Source organism: Mesoplodon bidens (genome assembly GCF_964165515.1).
Source record: "Mesoplodon bidens genome assembly, chromosome: 12".
Taxonomy (NCBI): Eukaryota; Metazoa; Chordata; class Mammalia; order Artiodactyla; family Ziphiidae; genus Mesoplodon; species Mesoplodon bidens.
This window is the reverse complement of record NC_138168.1, coordinates 91,422,609-91,443,771: the sequence shown is the minus strand read 5'-3', so window position 1 is coordinate 91,443,771 and position 21,163 is coordinate 91,422,609. Positions and strand designations below refer to the sequence as shown.

At 53.8% G+C, this 21,163-nt stretch overlaps 1 protein-coding gene across 1 annotated transcript in view; it reads left to right on the top strand.

Annotated features, from left to right (window-relative positions):
- The window catches only part of RPS6KA2 (ribosomal protein S6 kinase A2), a 161,533-nt gene extending 142,852 nt beyond the window's left edge, over positions 1 to 18,681 (top strand). Inside the window, exons 15-21 of the mRNA XM_081250651.1 lie at positions 3,827 to 3,916; positions 5,682 to 5,840; positions 7,334 to 7,495; positions 10,045 to 10,121; positions 11,364 to 11,481; positions 14,806 to 14,943; positions 15,605 to 18,681. Of these exons, the coding sequence (XP_081106777.1) occupies positions 3,827 to 3,916; positions 5,682 to 5,840; positions 7,334 to 7,495; positions 10,045 to 10,121; positions 11,364 to 11,481; positions 14,806 to 14,943; positions 15,605 to 15,730 (870 nt within the window). The 3' untranslated portion in view covers positions 15,731 to 18,681. The remainder of the gene's footprint in view (positions 1 to 3,826; positions 3,917 to 5,681; positions 5,841 to 7,333; positions 7,496 to 10,044; positions 10,122 to 11,363; positions 11,482 to 14,805; positions 14,944 to 15,604) is intronic.
- The last annotated feature ends 2,482 nt before the right edge of the window (positions 18,682 to 21,163 follow it).

Below are 21,163 nucleotides of genomic sequence, written 5' to 3'. Positions count from 1 at the left end.
TCTGTCGCTGTAGCCTTTCCTGTTGGCCTGTTTTATCTTCCAACATACAGACACACGCTCCTCTTCGTTCAAAGCTCCACTTGCACGTTTTCCCCCTACTTTGTCTGAGACGCTCACTCAGGGATGGATGGATATCACCAGCCATGGCCACGTTTTCCTGGAGGGAAGCACAGCTGCGTGTCCTTTCAGGAGCAGATTTTTGTATTATTAAAGTAGCAATAGAAGCAGGTAAAAATAAAGCGAGATCCTTGAAATTGTACAAGAGTCTGTGTCATGCAGTCCTTAATTCTAGTGGAGTGTGGCTGACACACTCAAGGCTGAAGCTGGGCTGGCTCTCTCCAGAAGGAGCCCCAATCTGTATTCACAGCAGACCGTTGACAATTACATCGCGTTTCTGGGCTCATTTTCCTACTGTGTATGTAATTTGTCAACCAGAAAAAGCAATGGAATTGACAGATGCCTGACGTGAATAGAGCTTATTTTTAGAGGGAAAACTGATTGGCATGGAAATTTTAATTTTTTCCAGCAGGAAAACTTGGAGTCCTTTCTCTGTGTCATTTGTTTAAAGCAGTTGAACAGGAGAGGGTATCTGTGGCATTTTACAAGAGGGGTTCTGTGCTCTGCGACTCTCGTGTCAAATGTGTCGATCCTCTCGACACGTCAGCAGAAACGCCCGCCTCCGGAGGGTGTTGGGCCGGCCTGTGAGCTCAGGCCACCTCTTGTCCACCTTGAAGCCCCACGCCATTCAGTGTCCAGGAGGGGAGCCTGTGCTGGAGAGAGCTGGGGAAGAGGAAGATGGGGAAACGCAGAGACCAAAAGGGAGAGAGGAGACTGTGTGGATGGTAGTGAAGCCTGGACCAATCCTGCCCCCGCCTTCAGCCACCGGGAATAAGGATGTACCAACACCCACCTGCACGCTTCACCTGCTGAGGAGCATCACGTTGTCTGCCATCCTTTGTTGGGGCCAGACTTGCTTCACGGACTATGGAAATACACAGCTTGTCCAACAGCAGCCCCGTGAGAGTCTGGTTTGCCGGCCCCGTTGGGTGCTGACCTGTGGGTGGCTCCCTGCTGCAGGTGAGGGCAGGTCCACCGTTCCTCCCTGCTTATGGTCCGTCAGCAGCATTTGAGCATCGGCATGGAGAGAGGAGGCCTTGCGGGTGAACATGTTTGCTGAGAATGCCTCCCTCGGTTTTTCTGTATAAACAAGATGATAAAACAATACTGTTCTCAAAATAAGGGACTTAATTAACCAGGGCTCGCTTGAACTAGAAGCCAGTCCCACAATAGCAATCCCAAGAAGTGGACCCCACGGAGAAGAAATGCCTTCCTGGATGCATCGGAACAATGTGCTCAAACCACCCACCCCCAGGCTCTGCTGTACCCCACAGACCTGGGCTTTGTGCTCAGGGACCAGTCATCACACCTCACTGCTCTGTGTCTCTTCCTGACCTTTCTCCCAAAAAAATCCCAGAAAAAGATTTGTGGATAAAAGCTGCCAGCCTTTGCTGACAACGATCAGGGTCAGAACGCTGGGTCTGAACAGAACTTGCTGCTGTGGGTCGGTCCCACGTTGCCCAGACTAGGAAAGGTAGCGGCCGGCTGGGCAGGTGCAGGAGCCCGTGCTCGGCACCACTCCACTGGGGCCTCCCTTCCAGGCAGGCACCCACCCTCTCCTCCGTGCCCGCTAGGGACCCCATCACCCCACCCTGCCTGCCCTCTGGCTTCCAGTCGGTTCTGCCGGGGCAGACGCCACAGGAGGGAGGAGGGTAGAGCCCCCTGTTCATGCAGCCGCCCCTCTGGTCCCATACCTGCTCCCTCCTCCCCCTGCTCTGGGCCATCGGCATAGAGAAAAGCCTTCCTCTTTCTTGTTTATCTTGCATCCTATTCTATTGTGATTTATGCTAAAAATACATCTCCTTTATCATGAAATTTTATTTGAAAAAAAAATGAATCTACCACTAACTTTTTAAAAAAACCACTAGTGATTTTAACCTTCTCAAATTGCAAAGGGATCACAGCCCAGGGATTCAATGGCGCGGCAGGCAGCTGGGGCAGAGACGGTCCTAGAACCCTGTTGGTCAACATGTGATCCGGGCAGTGTAAGGATTTTCCCCGCGGCCGCCTAGGCATCCACATGTTAAGGCATCCCCTCCACCACCCACTGAATGAGCCTTTAAAAAACTCTCCTCTAGAAGGATGCATGTCTGTTGGCTTCTATCAATAACAGAAGTAATCCTGGTGTCCTAGCTAGAACTTTAGTAACAAAAGGAGGAAAGCTGTGTCAAGAAAGGAAGCTGAGACTTACCTGGTGGTGCAGTGGGTAAGAATCCACCTGCCAATGCAGGGGGCACGGGTTCGAGCCCTGGTCTGGAAAGAGCCCACATGCCGCGGAGCAACTAAGCCCGTGCGCCACAGCTACTGAGCCTGCGCTCTAGAGCCCGCGAGACGCAACTACTGAGCTCACGAGCAACAACTACTGAGCCCACGTGCCACAACTACTGAAGCCCACGTGCCTAGAGCCCGTGTTCTGCAACAAGAGAAGCCACTGCCATGAGAAGCCCGCGCACCACAATGAAGAGTAGCCCCCACTCACCGCATCTAGAGAAAGCCCGCGCACAGCAATGAAGACCCAACGCAGCCAAAAAATAAACAAAAAGTAAATAAATTTATTTTTTTTTAAAAAAAAGGAAGCTTGGGTTTTTCCTTGTTGAACAACGTGTGTCGTGGGGCTCACGGTCCCGGGCGCCGATGTCCTCAGAGCCTGGCAGTGGGTTTAAAACTGAGAGAAGCGCGGGCACCACGACCGTCTTCCACTGCAGTGAAGGGGCCTCAGGGCATTGGGCGGGCAGAGCTCCAACACTGGGTCCTGTGCCACCCGAGCATTTAGTTCATCTAAAGAAGAAAGTGAGTTTCACGCAAGCCTCCACTCAGAGCCTGGGACGTGGTAGAGAGTGAAAGTGAACTTCCCTCGTACTCCAGCAGTGAAATGACTGCACGTCCTCCACGTGGCGAATGTTTTGAACTTGAGTGAAACTAACGCACAAAAACGATCCTCCTCTTCTGAGTGTCGTTTCCCACACACGTGCTGTAGCCTTCGCCTGAGTGGGGTCCCCTCCCCAGCCAGCTCCATCCCGGTAAGAAGCAGGAGCTGGGGCCCAGGAAGCTATCCTCAGAGGTTTTAGTCACTATCCACCAACAGGTGACCCCCTGTCTCCAGGTGGGCTTTCATTCATGACACCCTGTGATTGGAAGCCATCTGTTTTCATGGGGTAAGAGAATTTTATCTGCCACCCTAAGCCCTGGGCTACACGTGCCAGGAGGAGGAGACAGGAGCCAGAAGCAGCATCCGCATGTGTAAGTCACAGCGCAGTCTCAGCACGCACGCCGCCGTGGCGTCTCTTGGTGAGAACCACGCTGGGTCTCGCTTTGTTGCCGGCGTGTGACCACCAAACAGGGAGAGAGACGCACAGCAGCTGGAGGCCCGCTTTGGACGGAGCAGGGGGTACAGGCCGCCAGCCCAGAGCCTGCGCTGCGAGTGGCGGAAGAGCACCTTCTGTGTTCTCGGTGGGGCCTGTGTGAGCTCCCCAAACCCACCCTTCTCCATCCAGCCCCGTCATAGCTTAAAATTAGTGTCTGGAGGCAGGTGCTCTCTTTTTTTTTAATGTCAGTCTCTTCTGCTCATTGGGAAAGCAAGGATTGCCGTGAATTTCTAGGCAGTTGTGGGTTATCTTGGTTGAGCTTGAGCCAGAGGGGAGGAGGGGCAGAAAGGGTCCCAGCCGCAGGCGCCAGCTGGAAGCCTCACGTCCACCTCTGTTTGTTTCAGATCATCGATAAGAGTAAAAGGGACCCCTCGGAAGAGATTGAGATCCTCCTGCGGTACGGCCAGCACCCCAACATCATCACCCTCAAAGACGTAAGCGCCTTCGTGCAACAGTGATGTCGCTTGCGCTTTGTGTCTCTCCGGCTGGCACCAGAGGCCACCGTTGATTTGGTGCACACTGGCTGCTCGGCTCACCAGCTGTTCCTGGCGCCCAGGAGCTCAGAGCCGGAGGGGGCTGCTGCCCAGACACCTCGGGGTCCCCCAGAAGCTGGGTAGCCCGACCTGCCGGGCCGCTTATTAGCCCCTATTGATGGCACCCCACTACTCCCAAATCACAGAATGCACACGTGTGAAAGAGGAGAGAGAGCTGGTGTGGGTTCTCACCCAGGTGTGTTTCACCTCGCTGTCACGGAGAGCGTGGGGCCCGTGAGATGGGCTCCAGCTCTGAGACTCCAGATCCGGAGCCCCTCCCAGCTTCCTTCGCTTTCCCGACTGAGCGATCTGTGGCCCTCATCCCTGAAAGAGGGGAAGGGAGCAGGGACCAGTCATGCTGGAGCCAGTTGGATGCACCTGGCAGCATCCACAGGGGCCTAGGGCTGGGCCTCTGGGGTCAGGCAGGGGAGAGAGCCTCATCTTCCTCTCCAACTCCAGAGCGATCCCAGCATCGTGAACCCCAAACCTCAAAATACTGGGGCCACCTCAGTTTCCTTCGGGCCCCACAAATGCCTGGAGTAAGAGGCCTTCCAAATGCCAAGTCAATTCTGAGGAAAGCGTGGAACAGGCCTTGTGTGAACAAAGCTTAAAGTGAAGCCCAGCCACATCCCTGTGGGTCACAGTCAGCCCCCCCCGCACGAGATCAGTCCCCTTGCTGTTTCCTTTGTCGTGTGTTTGCGAAGACCCGCAAACAGAAATCAGTGAATTTGAAAACTCCCGAAGAGCTCTGGCTGGGTTTGGGATGAGTGATGTCACCCGGGCACATTCTGGAAAGCAGAGCATTTGATCATAAACTCAGAAATAAATACAACAAGATCAACTTTACATCCTTTATAGAGCTCCGTGCCAGCCAGATTGTCTTAGTGATTTGTTCTGAAATCATTGACTTGGAAGCTAGAAAGTCACTGTTTTTAGGTGCTTTGCTCCATTTCTCTCTGGTTCTTCTCAGCACTTGGGCGGCCCCTCTGCTGGGCCATTGGCCTGACGGAGACCCAGAGCTTGTTGGTTTGGTTTGTCTTTTAAGTTCAGGAGATTAACGCTAGTATGACTAAAGCTCTCTTTATCTACTGCTTTTCTGAAATAAAAGCAGATCAGCCCTCCTACCTTCTCTCCTCCCGGACTCCCAGGGCTTGTCCCCCGCACAGGGCACAGCAGCGTAGAGGGCCCCCGGGGTCAGGCTCCCCACCAACCCCAGACCTGCTGGGTCCGGGCCGGCCTGTCACCCTGCTCGGTAAGGTTTGAAAAGCGTGGCCCTGGAGAACGCTGCCACCCGGGGCTGGGCCAGCGTCGCGTTGTCAGTCTCTGAACATCGCTCTCCTGGAGGCGGGGCAGTACCAGGGTTCACTGCAGCTAAATCCATCCATGCAGCTCTCAGTCCTGCTGAGCCATGCCCTGCCCAGCAGCAGGTCATTAAAGCTTTTTTTTTTTCCCAGTAAGAGCCTTGTCTGGCATGACTAGAAAATCCTCACTCATTTTCTACAGAAGTCTTGTGTCTGCTCCCAGGGGAGCACTGGGACTCCAGGCTCTATGCACTGCGGCGCCCCCTGCCCCTGCCGGGGTGGCCCCTCCTTCCCAGTGGCCAGCAGGCCCGCGAGGGTGACCGCGAGGTCCCTGAGGCCTGTGTGCTCTCCTGCCCCACCCCCAGGTCTACGACGACGGCAAGTTCGTGTACCTGGTGATGGAGCTGATGAGGGGCGGGGAGCTGCTGGACCGCATCCTGCGGCAGAGGTACTTCTCGGAGCGGGAGGCCAGCGACGTGCTGTGCACCGTCACCAAGACCATGGACTACCTCCACTCCCAGGGGGTAAGGCCACGCCCCCCGGGCAGCCCCGCGGGGAGGAGGACAGAGGGAGAGCGGGACCCGGGGGCGCTGGGAGTCCACGGGCTCAGGAGCTGGGAACTCGGGTGTCCTCGTCTTCCTTGTGAATCACAGCCGTCCCTCTTGGGTCTGAATGATTTTAGACACACACGCTGTGTGCCCAGGAGCTAGGTCAAGAAATTAAATTCACCGAGACCAGGTATAGCAAAAAAGTAGTTTGGGCTTGATAAAGGGAAACTTGGAATGTTCATCAGTTGCCCTATTTAGAATTGAATTCCTCCACCAGTGCCAAGGGATATGGTGACAAAATGGCAGTGACTGCTGAGGGTTCCAGGTGCTGCTCTAAGCCCTTCGTCTGGGCAGTTCTAGACTCTGGATCACACCCATTTCACCGCTGAGGAGACCAGAGCACAGAAGGGTTGGGTATCGCGCCCAGAGCTGCACACAGAGCCGGGTTCTAACTCAGCACCATGCTTCTAGACCCCTTGCCCTCAGCCCTGGACCCCCACCTTCTCAGCACCTCCCAGGAAGCAGCAGTGCTTCCCTGGCCAGCCGTGCACGTGTGCCTGTCAGCTTTTAAAATGCAGCCCCGTCTGACCAGGACATTCCTCCAGGGCCGCACGATGGTCATTTCCCAGGACGGTCAGACTGTAGAAGCAGCCCTTCCGATGATGGTTTTGCAGATTGACTTCTGTTGCACGAGGTGGGGCAATAGACCTGGAACCAAAGTCTTTTGTTTCCCGGCCATCGGAGCCGCTGTAAGCCGGCTGCCGGCCGTGGCCCTTTAATCTCCCTTCTCTGTCCTCTCCCTGGGTATTAGCAGGACAATGAGACACGTGGGCCCCAAGCCACATGCAGGCACAACACATGTTCTTACAATCGACCTCTGTCCCCTTCAGAAGAAACCGCTTTGTGCCCTAAATAGCTAAATAGCCGCTGTGCTCTGAGGTACCGCTGGCCCCATCCTTGGTGCTCAGAGCGCCCTGCGCCTCACTCCGCACAGATGCAGCTCTCGGGTTTCTGTCCACTGGCCGTGTGCACATGACAGAGGCTTCTTGTCTGCATCACCCGCTGGGGTGCCCGGCACCTGCCCGCTGGAACGTGGCATCACACAGCAGATGTTTATCTTTAGAAATCTTCCATCCATGTTACTGAGCTCACCACCAGTGTCTCTCTGTGTGATGGCCCCAGCGGGCCTCCCTGATCTTGGACACATGCTTACTTATTTATTCATCCAAATACTCACTCACCATCCAAGGGGCTTAGGCGGGGTCCTCAATTTTTGAGTGTCAGTGTGAGAGAAAGAGAGGGGGGAGGACCTACAGAGATTAGAGCATCCCAGCCAATTGCTTCCTGCCTCAGGACCTGCCCAGAATAAACAACTCCAAATAAGCCCTTATCTCCTGAGTGCATCCCCGCTTCTCTCTCCTGCTCCAGCCTGGGCCCCAGCTCAGGCATAATTCCTCCTGCCTCTCCAGGTTGTTCACCGGGACCTGAAGCCGAGCAATATTCTGTATATGGACGAGTCTGGAAACCCCGAATCCATCCGAATCTGTGACTTCGGGTTTGCCAAGCAGCTGCGAGCCGAGAATGGGCTGCTGATGACCCCCTGCTACACAGCCAACTTCGTTGCCCCGGAGGTGAGAGGACCACTGAGCCAGCGGGGAGACGGCCCTTTCCTACTTTCAAAGTCACTGCACAGTTTGGTGTATTGGAGTCAGCAGTAATTCTAGAGGGTAGAAGTGAGAAGCTTCGGTCTTTTTTTGCTCAAACACAGTTATTTTATCATTTTATTTCCTATTCGTAAAATTTGTAAAGGTGAGGTTTGCATGTGGAATTGTCATTGTGCTCTAGACGACTTCGATCAAATCTGCCTGTCCGTTAGGAGTTACGGTGAGAAATAATGTGTCAGTCTCTCCTACAACCGGGAGGGGAGCCAGTGGGTCACCTGGGATCAGAAATCTACCCAGCAGCTGCACCAGGAGAGAGTGCATGTGCGTGGACTTACTTGGTGCCAGAGTTCTTGCTCCAGATTGTTTTCCAAAGCCCCAGAAGCGAGTCAGGTGCTATGGGACTGAACGTTAGGCTTCCGCCGAGATTTGTGGATGAGACGCACGTGAATCCTGAGGGCCCCTCCCTCCCGCTCCCTCTTCTCAGGGCATCAGAGGCCTCGGCGGCACATCTCGTATGTGCTGTGCCCTTTTCAGCCTCCTGGGGATCATTTCCGGTAGGTCCTGAAGTCACTGATGTGTTTGTGAAGACAAATCCACTTTCTTGCTTTTTAGAAAAGCAACCAAACCTGAGATGCTGGTGAGAGCAGGAGTGGAAACAGAAGAGGCTGACATTGCTGATGGGGGCGGGGGTGGGGGGCGGGGGGGAGGTCAGGAATGAAAACAGACATTAGGTTCTGCGTGGATCCTTCTGGTGGTTGGTGAAGCTGCTCCAGAGTGGCCCCGGTGGGTGCAGTGACAAGTACAGAAAGTCCTAAGAGAGAGGCATGCTGGCCCCTAGTGGCCAGTCTGTGAGCTGAGAGGTGACCCAGGTGGGGTCCACAAGGTGACCACGGCCAGTGGTCCACGAGGAAGATGTCCACATGCCTGCCAGGATACGGATGGATGTGCAGCTGGGGCCATCATTAGGCTGTCCAGATGCTACCTGTAGCCCCTGTAAGAAAATCTGGTTCTATTTGAGCAATATTATTGCCTTATTTGATCACTACTAACGTTAATAGTATTAGTTTTAGTGACTAGAGACTACCTTACGTTGGTATATTACTTTACCATTTACTGAGCACTTTTACCAGTATTTTTTGCTTTTATCTTCCTATGCCACATGGAGTGGGCAGGGTAGATACTGTTAGCCACAAACACCTCACAGATTCAAAAAAAAACAGACTCCATGTGTTGAAGGGACTTTGAAGATCACTCAGCTAGTGAACGTGGGCAAGGGCTCGAACAGCGAATGCTTGGTGTGTTCACACGCCTCGGTGACCTGCCATGCTGCAGGCACCACGCCTGAGGTACAAAGATCCCGGCCCTTGTGTCTAAGGAAATTGAACATGGCTCTCCTGACTTCACGTTCCATGTCAGTCCAATAACCCGCAGTCACCCGGAGTGCCTGTGCTGCTTTCTTTATTGTTATTCAACTGTAAACGTATCAGAGGATTGCCCTCCCCTGAAGTGTGTAATCCTGGGACATGAACACTCTCCCGTGGTAACTAGTCCTCAGAAACTCAAACACAGAATTACCAGGTGGCCAAGCAACTCCACCTCTGGGTACAAACCCAGAAGAGTTGAAAGCAGAGGCAAGAACACGTCTGTCCACCGTGTTCACAGCAGCGAAAAGGTGGGAACAAGCCAAGTGTCCACTGATGGATGGACGGTACAGTGGATCATTAGCCTGAAGCACGAGGGAAATCCTGTCCTACGCCACAACATGGAGGAGCCTTGAGGACACTGTGTTGAGTGGGATATGCCAGGAAGGAAAGGACAATTATGTGATTCCTCTTACATGAGGGGCCTAGAGTTGGCAAATTCATAGAGACAGAAAGTTAAATGGTGGTTCCCAGGGGCTGGGGGGAGGGGAGGGGGAGTTGTGTCATGGGGACAGAGCTTCAGTTTTGCAGAAGGAAAAGAGTTGTGTGGACGGGTGATGCTGACAGCTGCCCAGCAACATGAAGGTACCTCGTATCACTCAACCGTACGCCTAAAAGCGGCAAAGATGGGAAATGTTATGCTAAGTATATTTTACCAGAGTAAAAAAAATTCTTCTGTTTTGTTTTCGTTTTTGTTTGGTTTTGGTTTTCGCCACACCGCACGGCTTGCAGGATCTCAGTTCCCCGACCAAGGATTGAACCTGGGCCACCGCAGTGAAAGCCCGGAATCCTAACCACTAGGCCACCAGGGGACTCCCCAAATTCTTCTGCCTTAAAAATAAACTGTTTCCTTTTCAGTCTGTCATGTATCTGGCAAGAGCCAGGGCTCCCTGTGTGCGCGGGTCTTTGGGGAATCCTACTGCACACAATTAGGGTTGGCCTTGCGGCGATAAGCGACAGTCCCACTGAAGTCACCCCGCATCCCCAGCCATCCCCCCGACCCCCGCCGGGGTTATGGACCCATCACAGCAACATGCTGTGACCTTGAATTTTCCCTGCCAAGTGCTTATCCGTCGTCTGCTTTTCCCCTGGCAGGTCCTGAAGCGGCAAGGCTATGACGCGGCTTGTGACATCTGGAGTCTGGGGATCCTGCTGTACACCATGCTGGCGGGGTAACGCAAACCCTCACGTGGGTGTCGGCGCTCAGGGAACCCCTGCCGTGGCTGCTGGCCCTTGTGGGCCTGTCCCTGTGCACGGGTGTGGGCCCATACCTACAGGCCTTGAGTTCAGTCTCCCGAGGCCCCTGCGGGACAACCAGAGAGCAAGGGCAGGAAGTCATGCCTTGTCGTTCAAGTGTGTCTCTGGAATTCGGGAACTGGGGCTCCACAGCTCAGCTCAGCTCATCAACAAAAACCCAAGCCTCTGACCGCGGGTCCACGTTCTCACCTCTGCACCACGCGTCCTCTGCAGAGGTCACAGCATCTTTCCTCACAAACATCTTCTCGAGCCAGGAAGCAGCAGCGTCTCGAAGAGGCAGGCAGCCCAGGCTCCGGGTCATAGATTCACCCTCACTAGTTCTGCTCCCGGGTGAATCACAAGAGCGACTGAGAGTGGCCTGCTTTGGGCGTGGCCTCAGTGAGGTGTTTCCTAGTCAGTCAGTGACTAGTGTCGCAGTGGAGCGGGGAGCCCCGGTGAGCCTGGGGCTGTGCCCTGATGACTGCAATAGCAGAGGAGGCCCTGCAGTTTCTCCCCAATGCCACACTTTGTGATTCTTCTGGTGCTTACTTTGTCAATACATAAACTAGGAGTACAAACCCTGCCACTGAAGGAAGTGCGTTAGGATTACATATAATTTCCTTTCTGGGGAGGCTACACTGACCCACCCTGGTTTATGTGAAGGGGTGACGATAAACATCTATCACACACTTACAGTAGGGCAAGAACCATTTGCATTTTGTGTGTGTTTGTGCGTACCGCTGCTGTAGACCCCTGCGAGTGTATTATTCTGCCCATTTTGCAATTGAGGTTCAAAAAATTCATTTGCCAGAGAAGCCAGAGTTGGTAATAGATCGACCATGGGTCTCTCAGACTTCAAATCCCAGGCTCCCATCCACTATATACCACTCTGTCACCATGGAAACTGCATCACCAGGCAAACCACTGTACCACACTGTCACCAGGGAAGCCAGAAACGGTCCAGAAAGGCTCATCCTTGGGTCCACAGAACTTTCTTCACTGGCTGAGTAAGGAAAAGAGACACAGCAGTAAGAAATAAATTACACTTTACCATGAATCCTGGACTTGGGGCATGATGGGAAAGAAAAAATTATTCTTTTTACAACAAAGAGGCAAAAAGAACTTTACCTTAGACTATAAAATGGAAGCTCATTACCACAAATTCTCTCATCACACAGATTTACCCCTTTTGCAAACGGACCGGATGATACCCCTGAGGATATCTTGGCAAGGATTAGCAGCGGGAAGTACGCCCTTTCCGGGGGAAACTGGGATTCCATATCTGACGCGGCAAAGGTGAGGACATGGCCCAGTGCTCTTACTTCTTAGGTATGGAGATTCTGCAGTCACCATTTTATCTTTGAGGAATACTAGAGGATACTTTTTGTGTAAATAATATAGATATTTTATACTCATAGATTTTTTTAAGACACACAGCTAAAAAAAAGAAATTTTGCAAAAATATTTCATAGCACTTTTCACATTTTCTACAGTCTTGGTGTATTAGGGTTCTCCAGAGATACAGAACCAATAGGATGTGTATGTATAGAGACAGAGACAGAGAGAGACTAAGACAGAGGATGAGAGATTTATTTTTATGGAATTGTGGAGGCAAGTCCAAAATCTATAGGGCAGGCCAGAAGCCTGGAGACTCAGGGAAGAGTAGATGTTGCAACTCTAGTCCAAAGGCCGTCTTCTGGCAGAATTCCCTTTTCCTCGGGGACTTCAGTCTTTTTTCACTTAAGACCCTCAACTGATTGGATGAGGCCCACGCACATTATGGAGAAGTTGACAGATTTAATTGTTAATGTCACTTTCACAGAAACATCTAGACCACTACTGGTTCTTTTTTTTTTGGGGGGGGGGGTTGGCCTCACCACACGGCCTGTGAGATCTTACTTCCCCAACCAGGAATCGAACCTGCACCCTCGGCAGTGAAAGGGCAGAGTCCTAACCACTGGACCACCAGGAAGTTCTCTAGATGAGTGTTTTTTGTTTTGTTTTGTTTTTCTTTTTTTTCATTGAAGTATAGTTCATTATGTAAGTTTCAGGTGTACAACATAGTGATTCACAAGTTTTAAAGATTGTACTCCATTTATAATTATTATAAAACAGACGGGTGTTTGACCAAACACTGGGTACCATGGCCTAACCAAATTGACACAGAAAATTAACCATCACACTTTTAGGGATGTTGCAAAATGATTGCCCTGAGTGTTCGCAGACTGATAAGTAGAGCTCTGGTACAGGGGTGTATTTCTGTTATTAAAAAATACTTTGAACTGGGGCTTCTCTGCAGCTGCACCATTTGTGACCAGCCCTGTTTCTCTGTCCATCAGACTTAGAATTCCTCTCTAATCAAATAGTAAATTATAGTCCAACCACAGTAAGAAACAGCATCAAAAGTCTGTTTCCTGTGTTTCTATAAAATGACCAGAGGAGGAGAAATTCTGGGGTTCTGATTCCAGCTCTGCCATTACTATCTCTGTATGACCTCATACAGTGATGGTGGAGGAGATGATGGAGGTGATGAAGGTGGTGAAGAGGATGGTGGAGATGGCAGAGGAGATGATGGAGGTGATGGTGAAGGTCATGGTGGAGGTCATGGTGGAGGAGATGATGAGAAATTATGGAGGTGATGGTGAAGGTCATGGTGGAGGAGATGGTGGATATGGTGGTGAAGGTCATGGTGGAGATGATGGGAATGGTGAAGGTCATGGTAGAGGAAGTGGTGGAGGAGATGGTGGAGGTCATGGTGGAGGAGATGGTGGGAACGGTGGAGGTGATTGTGAAGGTTATGGTGGAGGAAGTGGTGGAGGAGATGGTGAAGGTCATGGTGGAGGAAGTGGTGGAGGAGATGGTGGAGGTAATGGCAGCTGGCATTTAGTGAGCACTTCCCCTGTGTCGCATCCTGACACCCGCGTTGCTCCTTCCATCCACTCTGTTTTGAATGGGTATGGGAATTGTCTTAGTTCCGGTTCCCACAGTAGAGCCACAGACCAGGACTTGGGTGCTGGTGGTTTCTTTGAGAGGTGATTTCAAGCAGGAGTGGGGGGCATGGAAAAGGTGGCAGGAAAGGAGTTCGTCAGGTACAGGACACATTACCAAGGTCACAGCTGCAGGGAGAGGGCTTCGCTGCCTCCCAGGACGTTTTGCTGACCTCTTCCTGCTCCCTCCCTGCCATATCTTCCCCTCTCTCGTTCCCCTGTGCCTTTCCCCCCTCTGTGCTCACCACACAACAAAACCTACAATCCTCCGAAAACAGGCAAAGCCTACGGATTTGTATGTTTTTATAATACTTTATCCGCCTCCTGCATGCACTGTATAAAAACACACTGCTTTACTTTTTTTTTTTTTTTTTTTGGCCTCGCCACGCAGCTTGTAGGATCTTAGTTCCCCAACCAGAGACTGAACCCCTGCCCTCGGCAGTGACAGTGTAGAATCCTAACCACTGCACCACCAGGGAATTCCTTACTGTGAGGTCTTGAGCAAGTCAATAAAGGTCTCCCTGCTTTCATTTTTTACACATGGAAATGGGGAGAACAGTCCTTCCAGGAGATATTTGTTTCAAGAAGTTACCAAGATTAATGTTATCAAATGTTAAAAGGCATTGTATTTCTCTGTAGAAGAAGGATATTGTATTAGTGTATAATATTTCTCTGTTGCGGTTGATGACCACAAATTCTGTTGAGTGATGCAACTTCACATTATACAGATACTCTAATTGATTTCATTTCATTTTGGAATGTGATGGGAACAATAAAAGAAGGAGAGGAGGCTAGTGGAAAAGCACGGCTTCTCGCCGAGGCTCTTCCTTGGGCACCTGGTGAACAACTATACACATCACGTCTTCACCTACAAGACGGGGATGTAATATTCACCCGCTTTCCCCCAAGGACAGCCCTGATGACTCACAAGGGCAGGTGCCTCAAGCGAGTGAAGACAGTCTCATGAATTCCATGCACATGCAAATCACAGTTCTAATTGTACGTGTGTGTACATGTAGGTACACACATTTGCATGTATTGCCACATGTAAATCTAAAGTGGAGCTCAGTCTTTAAACCCATTGTACGAGTTTTTGTTGCTATTACATTACAATCAAATAAGAAAATCACCTCTATGGAACATGGGCCCCTTTGGACACAAGTAACGGCAACAGATTGTTAATTCCACAGTTGGTGATTATTTGTAGCAAATATGTGTGGATTTGAGGATAGTAATATTTATTATATGTGATAAAATGTAACCGAGGACATTGTTATGATTGGTTTATATCTGTGGGATAGTCATTATTTCAGCTTCTCCCTTTGGAAGATTATCGTTTTTATGCAAATAATATTTCAGTAACTTACACCCGCTATTGAACGTTTCCACATGTGATTTCTCTTCAGACATAAAATATTTAATACTGTATAAACCTAGGGTGATCCACCAAGTTGACGATGGTTAAAGCTTTAAAAAAAAATTCACATGTGTATAAACCCGGGGGTAAACGTTCGGCCCCAGGTGCGGAGCTTCACTCTCAGCACGGTGGTGAGGTCTCGCCGTGAGGAGGAGGAGAGGACTTTTGCTGGGAAGCCTCTGAGGAGCAGCAGCACTCACTCCCCTCCCCCCACAGGATGTCGTGTCCAAGATGCTCCACGTGGATCCTCACCAGCGCCTGACAGCAGTTCAAGTCCTCAAACACCCGTGGATTGTGAACAGAGAGTACCTGTCCCCAAACCAGCTCCGCAGACAAGACGTCCACTTGGTGAAGGTACCGACCGCGGGTCCCCACGGCAGAATGGTGGGGGCGGGGACTCCAGAGAGCTGCTCCGATACCTGCACGGCTAACCCCAGGGGTCACGGGGTGCCGGAAGGGAACCAGTAACAGGCCCAGATAGGCATCCCAGGTGTATTTACGGTTACTTGGTTCATTCCATACATGCAGTCACATGCCAGACTCTGAATAAGTGACAACTTCTGTTAACACAGAAGGGGTGGACCCTCTTCTGGGAGGTGTGCACTGCCCCCAGCCGTGCAGCGGCTGGGGTTCTCCTGCTGGGAGCCGCCCATTCAAGACCACCCGAGGGTTTAGAGCTGCTCCAGGAGGGGCCCAGTCACCCAGGTTGGTCCCGGATCCTCAAGATCGGCAGAGCTGGTGTGCCATTGCCAGGAGGGCACCCCAGGGACCCAGCAGCCGCAGGGCAGATTGGGGGCCGGGAGGACCTCACGCCGGGGCTCCCTGGGAGCCCAGTCACCGCACAGTTCAAAGATGGGGTCGGGGGCGGGTGGACACGGCAACCAGAGCAACACCCTGATGATTGAGAGCCGGTGCTCCATGGTCCTGAAGGAAGGCCTCCCGTAGCCCAGGCTCGGCGAGGCCCAGGCCGGGTCGGGGGCCGGCACCGCGTCACCGCCGCTCCCTTGTGTTGCAGGGAGCAATGGCCGCCACCTACTTCGCCCTGAACAGAGCCCCCCAGGCCCCGCGGCTGGAGCCCGTGTTGTCCTCCAGCCTGGCCCAGCGCCGGGGCATGAAGAGACTCACGTCCACGCGGCTGTAGCCGAGCCCGGCGCCAGCTCATCCTGCACCTTCTTGGGCAGCCGGAGAGGATCCAGGCGGGCGGCCTCCCGACGCCTGGCTGCGCCCACCTTGCCACCTCCGCCCCCAGCCAACCAGACGGAGGCCTTCCTCCGCGGACCGCGCCGAGCGCCTGGAGGCTCCTCCAGCCTGTGGGGCTTGCACAGTCATGGCTTGTGTTTCCATGGAGACGTGTGTTTTCCAGTTTTAAAGTCAGTGACCTGGTCTGATTTCCGGCACACACAGCCCAGGTGTCACGGTGTGAAGGTGACAGTTAACGGCAGAGCCCTGGGGGCCCGGCTTCTGCGCCTCTGCCCACGGCTGAGTGACCGGTGGGCACAGGGCACCTAGGAGCAGACGCCTGGTCCCTCCAGATGATCCAAAGAGCCCTCGTCTCATTGCCCCCCACTTGGCACTGAGGCCCCCGTGTTCTCTCCTGTTGCAGATCTGATGGGGCGAGGCCACCCTGGCTCCGGGAGCAGCAACTTCGCCTCGGTGGCCACGTTTCACAAGAATCGCTCGCGTCCCCGGGAGGGAGCCAGCCCAACTTGTGCCCATGTTTTCGCGTTCTCCTGAGGACCGGGGGCTGCAGGAGCGGCTGCTTCACACTCCTGCCCCGGTTCCAGGGTCGCCGCGGCCGCCCCGAGCTTCCGAGAGGGGCTGGCTTTCCCCTTTCATGGAAACCCTGTGGCCCGTGGGAACCCTCAGTTGGGGTGCCTCCCATCAGTCCCTTCTCGGCTCCCCTGGAGACCCCTGCCCCCCGCCCGGGGCCGGAGGAGAGCAGAGGCTGTGTTGCCGGGAGCGGGGGTGCCCGCGGGGGCGCCCTGTGTGGAAGCTGTGCTTTTGTGTCGTGCTTTGTGTTTCTGTTGCACAGGTCTGTCCTCACCTGACATGTCAGGGATATTTAATGTGTCCCCCGGGGCGTGTGAACACAGGAGTGGGTGTGATGCAGGGCGAGCCACCGCCGGGGCCTGGAGGACAGAGGCCTGTGTCCTCCCAGCCGGCCCCAAACCAGGGGCCCACCGGCCGGCTGACCGGAGGGCCCTTGCCCACCGTGCTGTGACTGGCCGGCATCGCTGGGCACCCCCTGCCTTCGGGGGGAGGGGGAGCACCTGTTGGCCTCAGCCGGGTTTTCACCAAGAAGACGATTTTTGAAAGTCTCTCCATTTCAACTCACTCTGGTACCCAACTCAACCGACAAAAACAAAAACAATGCCGCCTTCTAAAAAATAGCTCCCTAGCTTGGTCTAATGGTTTTCAGACCTGAAAATATAAATGTATCGCAGAAGCTTTAATTACCCCATGAGCCTTTTTTTTTTTTCCCTCAGAACCACAAGGAATAAAAAGGTGGGGACTCATTCATGTACCTGTTTTCCCACAAAGCCCTCTTGGGCACTTCGCATATTTCTCAATAGAAAGTGCTTTTTCCCAAGGCTCAAAAGATTTCCACCCACAATAGTTTTGTTTTAGGTCAGAACTACTTTGTCTGTTATTAGAAACTTAGGAAAACCTGGGTGGTCCCAGGTCACAGATTTTGCCCTCCCAGAAATCGACAGCGGTCCTTGTATCTTGTGTTTGCCACACAGGCAACGGCCGGTCCATCAGCCGCCTGGGCCTCTGTCCTGGGCTTGGGGACCCCGGGACTCGCCCCGCAGCGGACCCCGCCCGTGGCAGGGCACCCCGGCTGTTCCCCACTCTCTGCTAAACCAACTCGAATGCCCTGAGATACCTCCACGCCCTCGCCCTTGTGCAAACAAAGTGGTACTTGAAACCCTTCTGCAGAGAGGCAGCCTAGAGAAGCTGAGAGCCTGTGTTTAATTGAACTGGCTTAAGTCTCAAGTAGCCAGTGGCTGGGCTTCCTAACCGGCAGTCGGTATGTGAATGAAGGTGCCATCACCGCGTTATTCACCTGTACGGGGCACCTCCACCATTCACACAAGGCCTTGCGGGACTTGCACACGTGGTGTAAGTTAACTGGCTGCCCTGCCCTCCTGTAGAGTCAGACCCCCTCTGGATCACCAGAACCACAGACTTGGTTGTGATAAACCCGAACCTGGGGTCTCAGGCCTTCGGCCCTGCCGGTCCCCCTCCGTGGCACCCACTGTGGTCCCATCCACCCCGGCGCCTGCCCATTTTAAGAGAAACACCTGGCGCCCCCCAGAGGGAGAGCTTTGCCCGATGCTGTCCCCCACGTCACACTGGGCAAGAGTGAGATTTCGCTTGTTCCCCAGGGGCAGTCGGTCGTGATTTCAAACTTCCCGCGTGTGTGTGGCCGCGCGGAAGGCTGTCAGGGCTCTGAGTGGTCACGGCTCCGACGCGAGCCAGTCCTGCTGACTGACGTGACCCAGCGCCGCCTGGGGTGGTGACCTTGCTTCTCTGGGTGCCTCCAGCACAGGAGGGGTCCGATCTGCACTCGTTCTCTCCCATGTGGTTTGGTGGCCTCACCTCTCCAAGAGCCGTGGGATTCTAGAATGGAAAGGACACCGCAGGTCCTGAGTGATGAGGAGAAGCCACCCGCGGGCTCAGGGCGTCACCAGGAAGGGACCCGCCAGCTGCAGCCGAGCCCGCGCTCCCCCGAGGACACCGCCAGCACTTTGTGTCCCTGCCCGCGTCTGTGTTTACAGGGGACTCTCGTGTTCACGCTTTATATTTTATGTTGGAGATGGGCGGCCACTCTACGATATTTATTACGCTTTCCAGACTTTCTGAATAGATTTTTTTAATAAACATGGGTTTTATGAAGTGTAATATTTTTCGAGCATAACTGTGATATTGGACTTTCTATACCGTCACGAATAACAGTCTGCAGGTGAGCTTACCAGGCCCTCCCCCTCCCCTTGCACTGCCTTCCAGCTGCTCCCAGCCTCTGCTGCCACCAGCTGGCCTCTTCGTGGGGGCAGGCGGCACGGCCGTCCCCCACCCTGAGAGCTGTGCGTGCACGGGGGCACGCGTGCGTGCACGTGTGGGTGTGTAAATGCGTGCCCAAGTGTGTTGTGTGATGCACGTGTGCGCGCGCGCGTGTGTACGTGTACACGTGTGAGCACGTGTGTGTGCGTCCGCTCCCCGTGCAGCCCAGCAGGAGACGGGACGGTCATGTTGGTAGCGAAGCAGGTGGCCCGGTGGTCCGCTGGGCGCCATCCCCGCCGTCTCTCCCGGGTGTACCACCTGCCACCTCACGCCCATCTTTTCTTCGTACAGAAATAAAACAAGAAGCTACGCTGTCGGTCGTGAGCTCTGCAACCTAATTTCTTCTTCCCTCTTGGCCAGTTCCTAACCTGCGTGTGTCCGCCGGTGGGACCCCCCCACGCACACATCTCTGCCATCGTTTGGGGGCTGCTTCCCCAGCAGGTACGGGATCACCCCGAGATCCTACATCCTCACGGGACAGGTGGAGCGCTGAGTTTCAGGGCCAACAATAACGCCCAAGGAAATCTTTCTCCTGCTGCCCCAGAGCATGCTCAGAAAACGCCAACTGGAAGAGATTGAATTGGAGAAAACATCTCTTACATCCGATGTGTGTTATCTTCTCTTGCCACTGTGATAAATCCCCTTAACCTGGTGGTGCTGAGCAATTCGTTATGTGATAGTTCTGGAGGTCACAAGTCCGAGATGGGTCCCATGGGGTGAAATCAGGGTGTGGGCAGGGCTGCATTCCTTCTGGGGGCTCCAGGGGAGACCTTTCTAGCCCTTTTCCAGTGTCCCTCCAGCCTCAGAGCCAGCCGCAGGGGCCGAAGCTACGGTCCTCACATCCGTCACCCACCTGGAGCACCCAGGACACGCTCCCTTCTGTAAGGCCAGCTGGTCAGCAACCTGAATTCCACCTGCCACCTCAGCTCCCCTTTGCCCCAGGACCAGCACGTGACATCTTTGCAGGGCCCGTCGCTCTGTCTGCCGGGCCAGCGAAGATCTGGCCACACGTTTCAGCCTGTGTGTGGCTCACAGGGGGACGAGATTCAGGAACTGTGTTGCTTTGGGGCTTTGCTTTCTCAGAAGCTGACAAGTTACCTGCCGCAGTCTCGTGGATGCCGGACCGAGACACGAGACTCCGGGTCAGAGCCCACCCACCCCCATAGCAAACAGCGAGATACCGTGTGCGTCAGTCCCCTGGCCCCCCAGTCTCACGGGGGTGGTGGAATGTGGCCCAGGCTGAGGGTTGCCTAGAGGGCTGTGTGACAGCCGGGGCCCGACTTGGGAAACACCAGTCATTTATAATGGGCTGCAAGCAAACAGCCATGCTTTGCTCGGGACGGGGACGCAGTCCTGTCTCCCCGGCTATGCAGTGTCTCAGGGGACGTCCCGCTAACTCAACCGCAAGCGCGCACATCCGTCTTTTGCAGGATGTGACCTAGTCCTCCAGGTGCCTTTCATGCAGAGCATTGTATCCATACTTGCAAATCCAGCTTGCCACTTGTCCTAAGTAATGCCAACCCAGACCATTGACCGTATTTGTTTCCCAAGATGCTGGAAACATGAGGTGGGTAAGGGAGCCTCGGGCCTGGGCTCCTGGTTTCCAAGGCAGCCCCCGGCTCACCCAGCTATGCCGCCCACCAAATCCCTGGTGTTTTATCCGGTCTGTGACCTCCTAGGCATAATGAGTAAATCTCGTGTACGAGGGCAGATCGCAGGGCAGCTTGTGACTCAGGATCCCGAGTCAGAGGCTGGGCGTGGGGTCGGGCTTTGCTGCCAGTGTGGTGTGGACACGTCCCCATCCCAGGGCTCAGATTCCTTGGCCGTACAAGGGTCGAGGACACCTCCACGGACGGGAGGACAACTGCCCCAGCTGCTTCAGCTTGTCACAGTGCTCTCACATAGTGACAGTCATTTCGTCACTGGCATGTGGAAACTCAGACTAAACAGATGATCCCTCATAGCAGAGATTCGCTCAATCAAAACACATTTCATGGGCTTCCCTGGTGGTGCAGTGGTTGAGAGTCCGCCTGCCGATGCAGGGGACACGGGTTCGTGCCCCGGTCCGGGAAGATCCCACATGCCGCGGAGCGGCTGGGCCCGTGAGCCACGGCCGCTGAGCCTGCGCGTCCGGAGCCTGTGCTCCGCGACGGGAGAGGCCACAGCAGTGAGAGGCCTGCGTACCGCAAAATACAAACAAACAAACAAATAAAAAAACACATTTCCTGAGCTTGGACCACACTCCCCTCGCTGTCCTAAGAGGTTCCGCAGCCACAGGGCAGGGCCCTCCTCTGGTGATACTAAGCTTCCAGCAGGGGAGAGAAAGCAAACCAGTAACAGCACATAAACGGTAGATGCCAAGGTGGCGTGCGCTCTGAGGAAAAAGCAGAGCAGACCAAGGGGACTCGCCATTTTATTCAGGAAGGGAATTCAAAACGTACACTAATCCTTAAGATTTGCTGGTTCTCCTCAGCAACAGATATTACCAACCTTTCAATGTTGAGCCCAT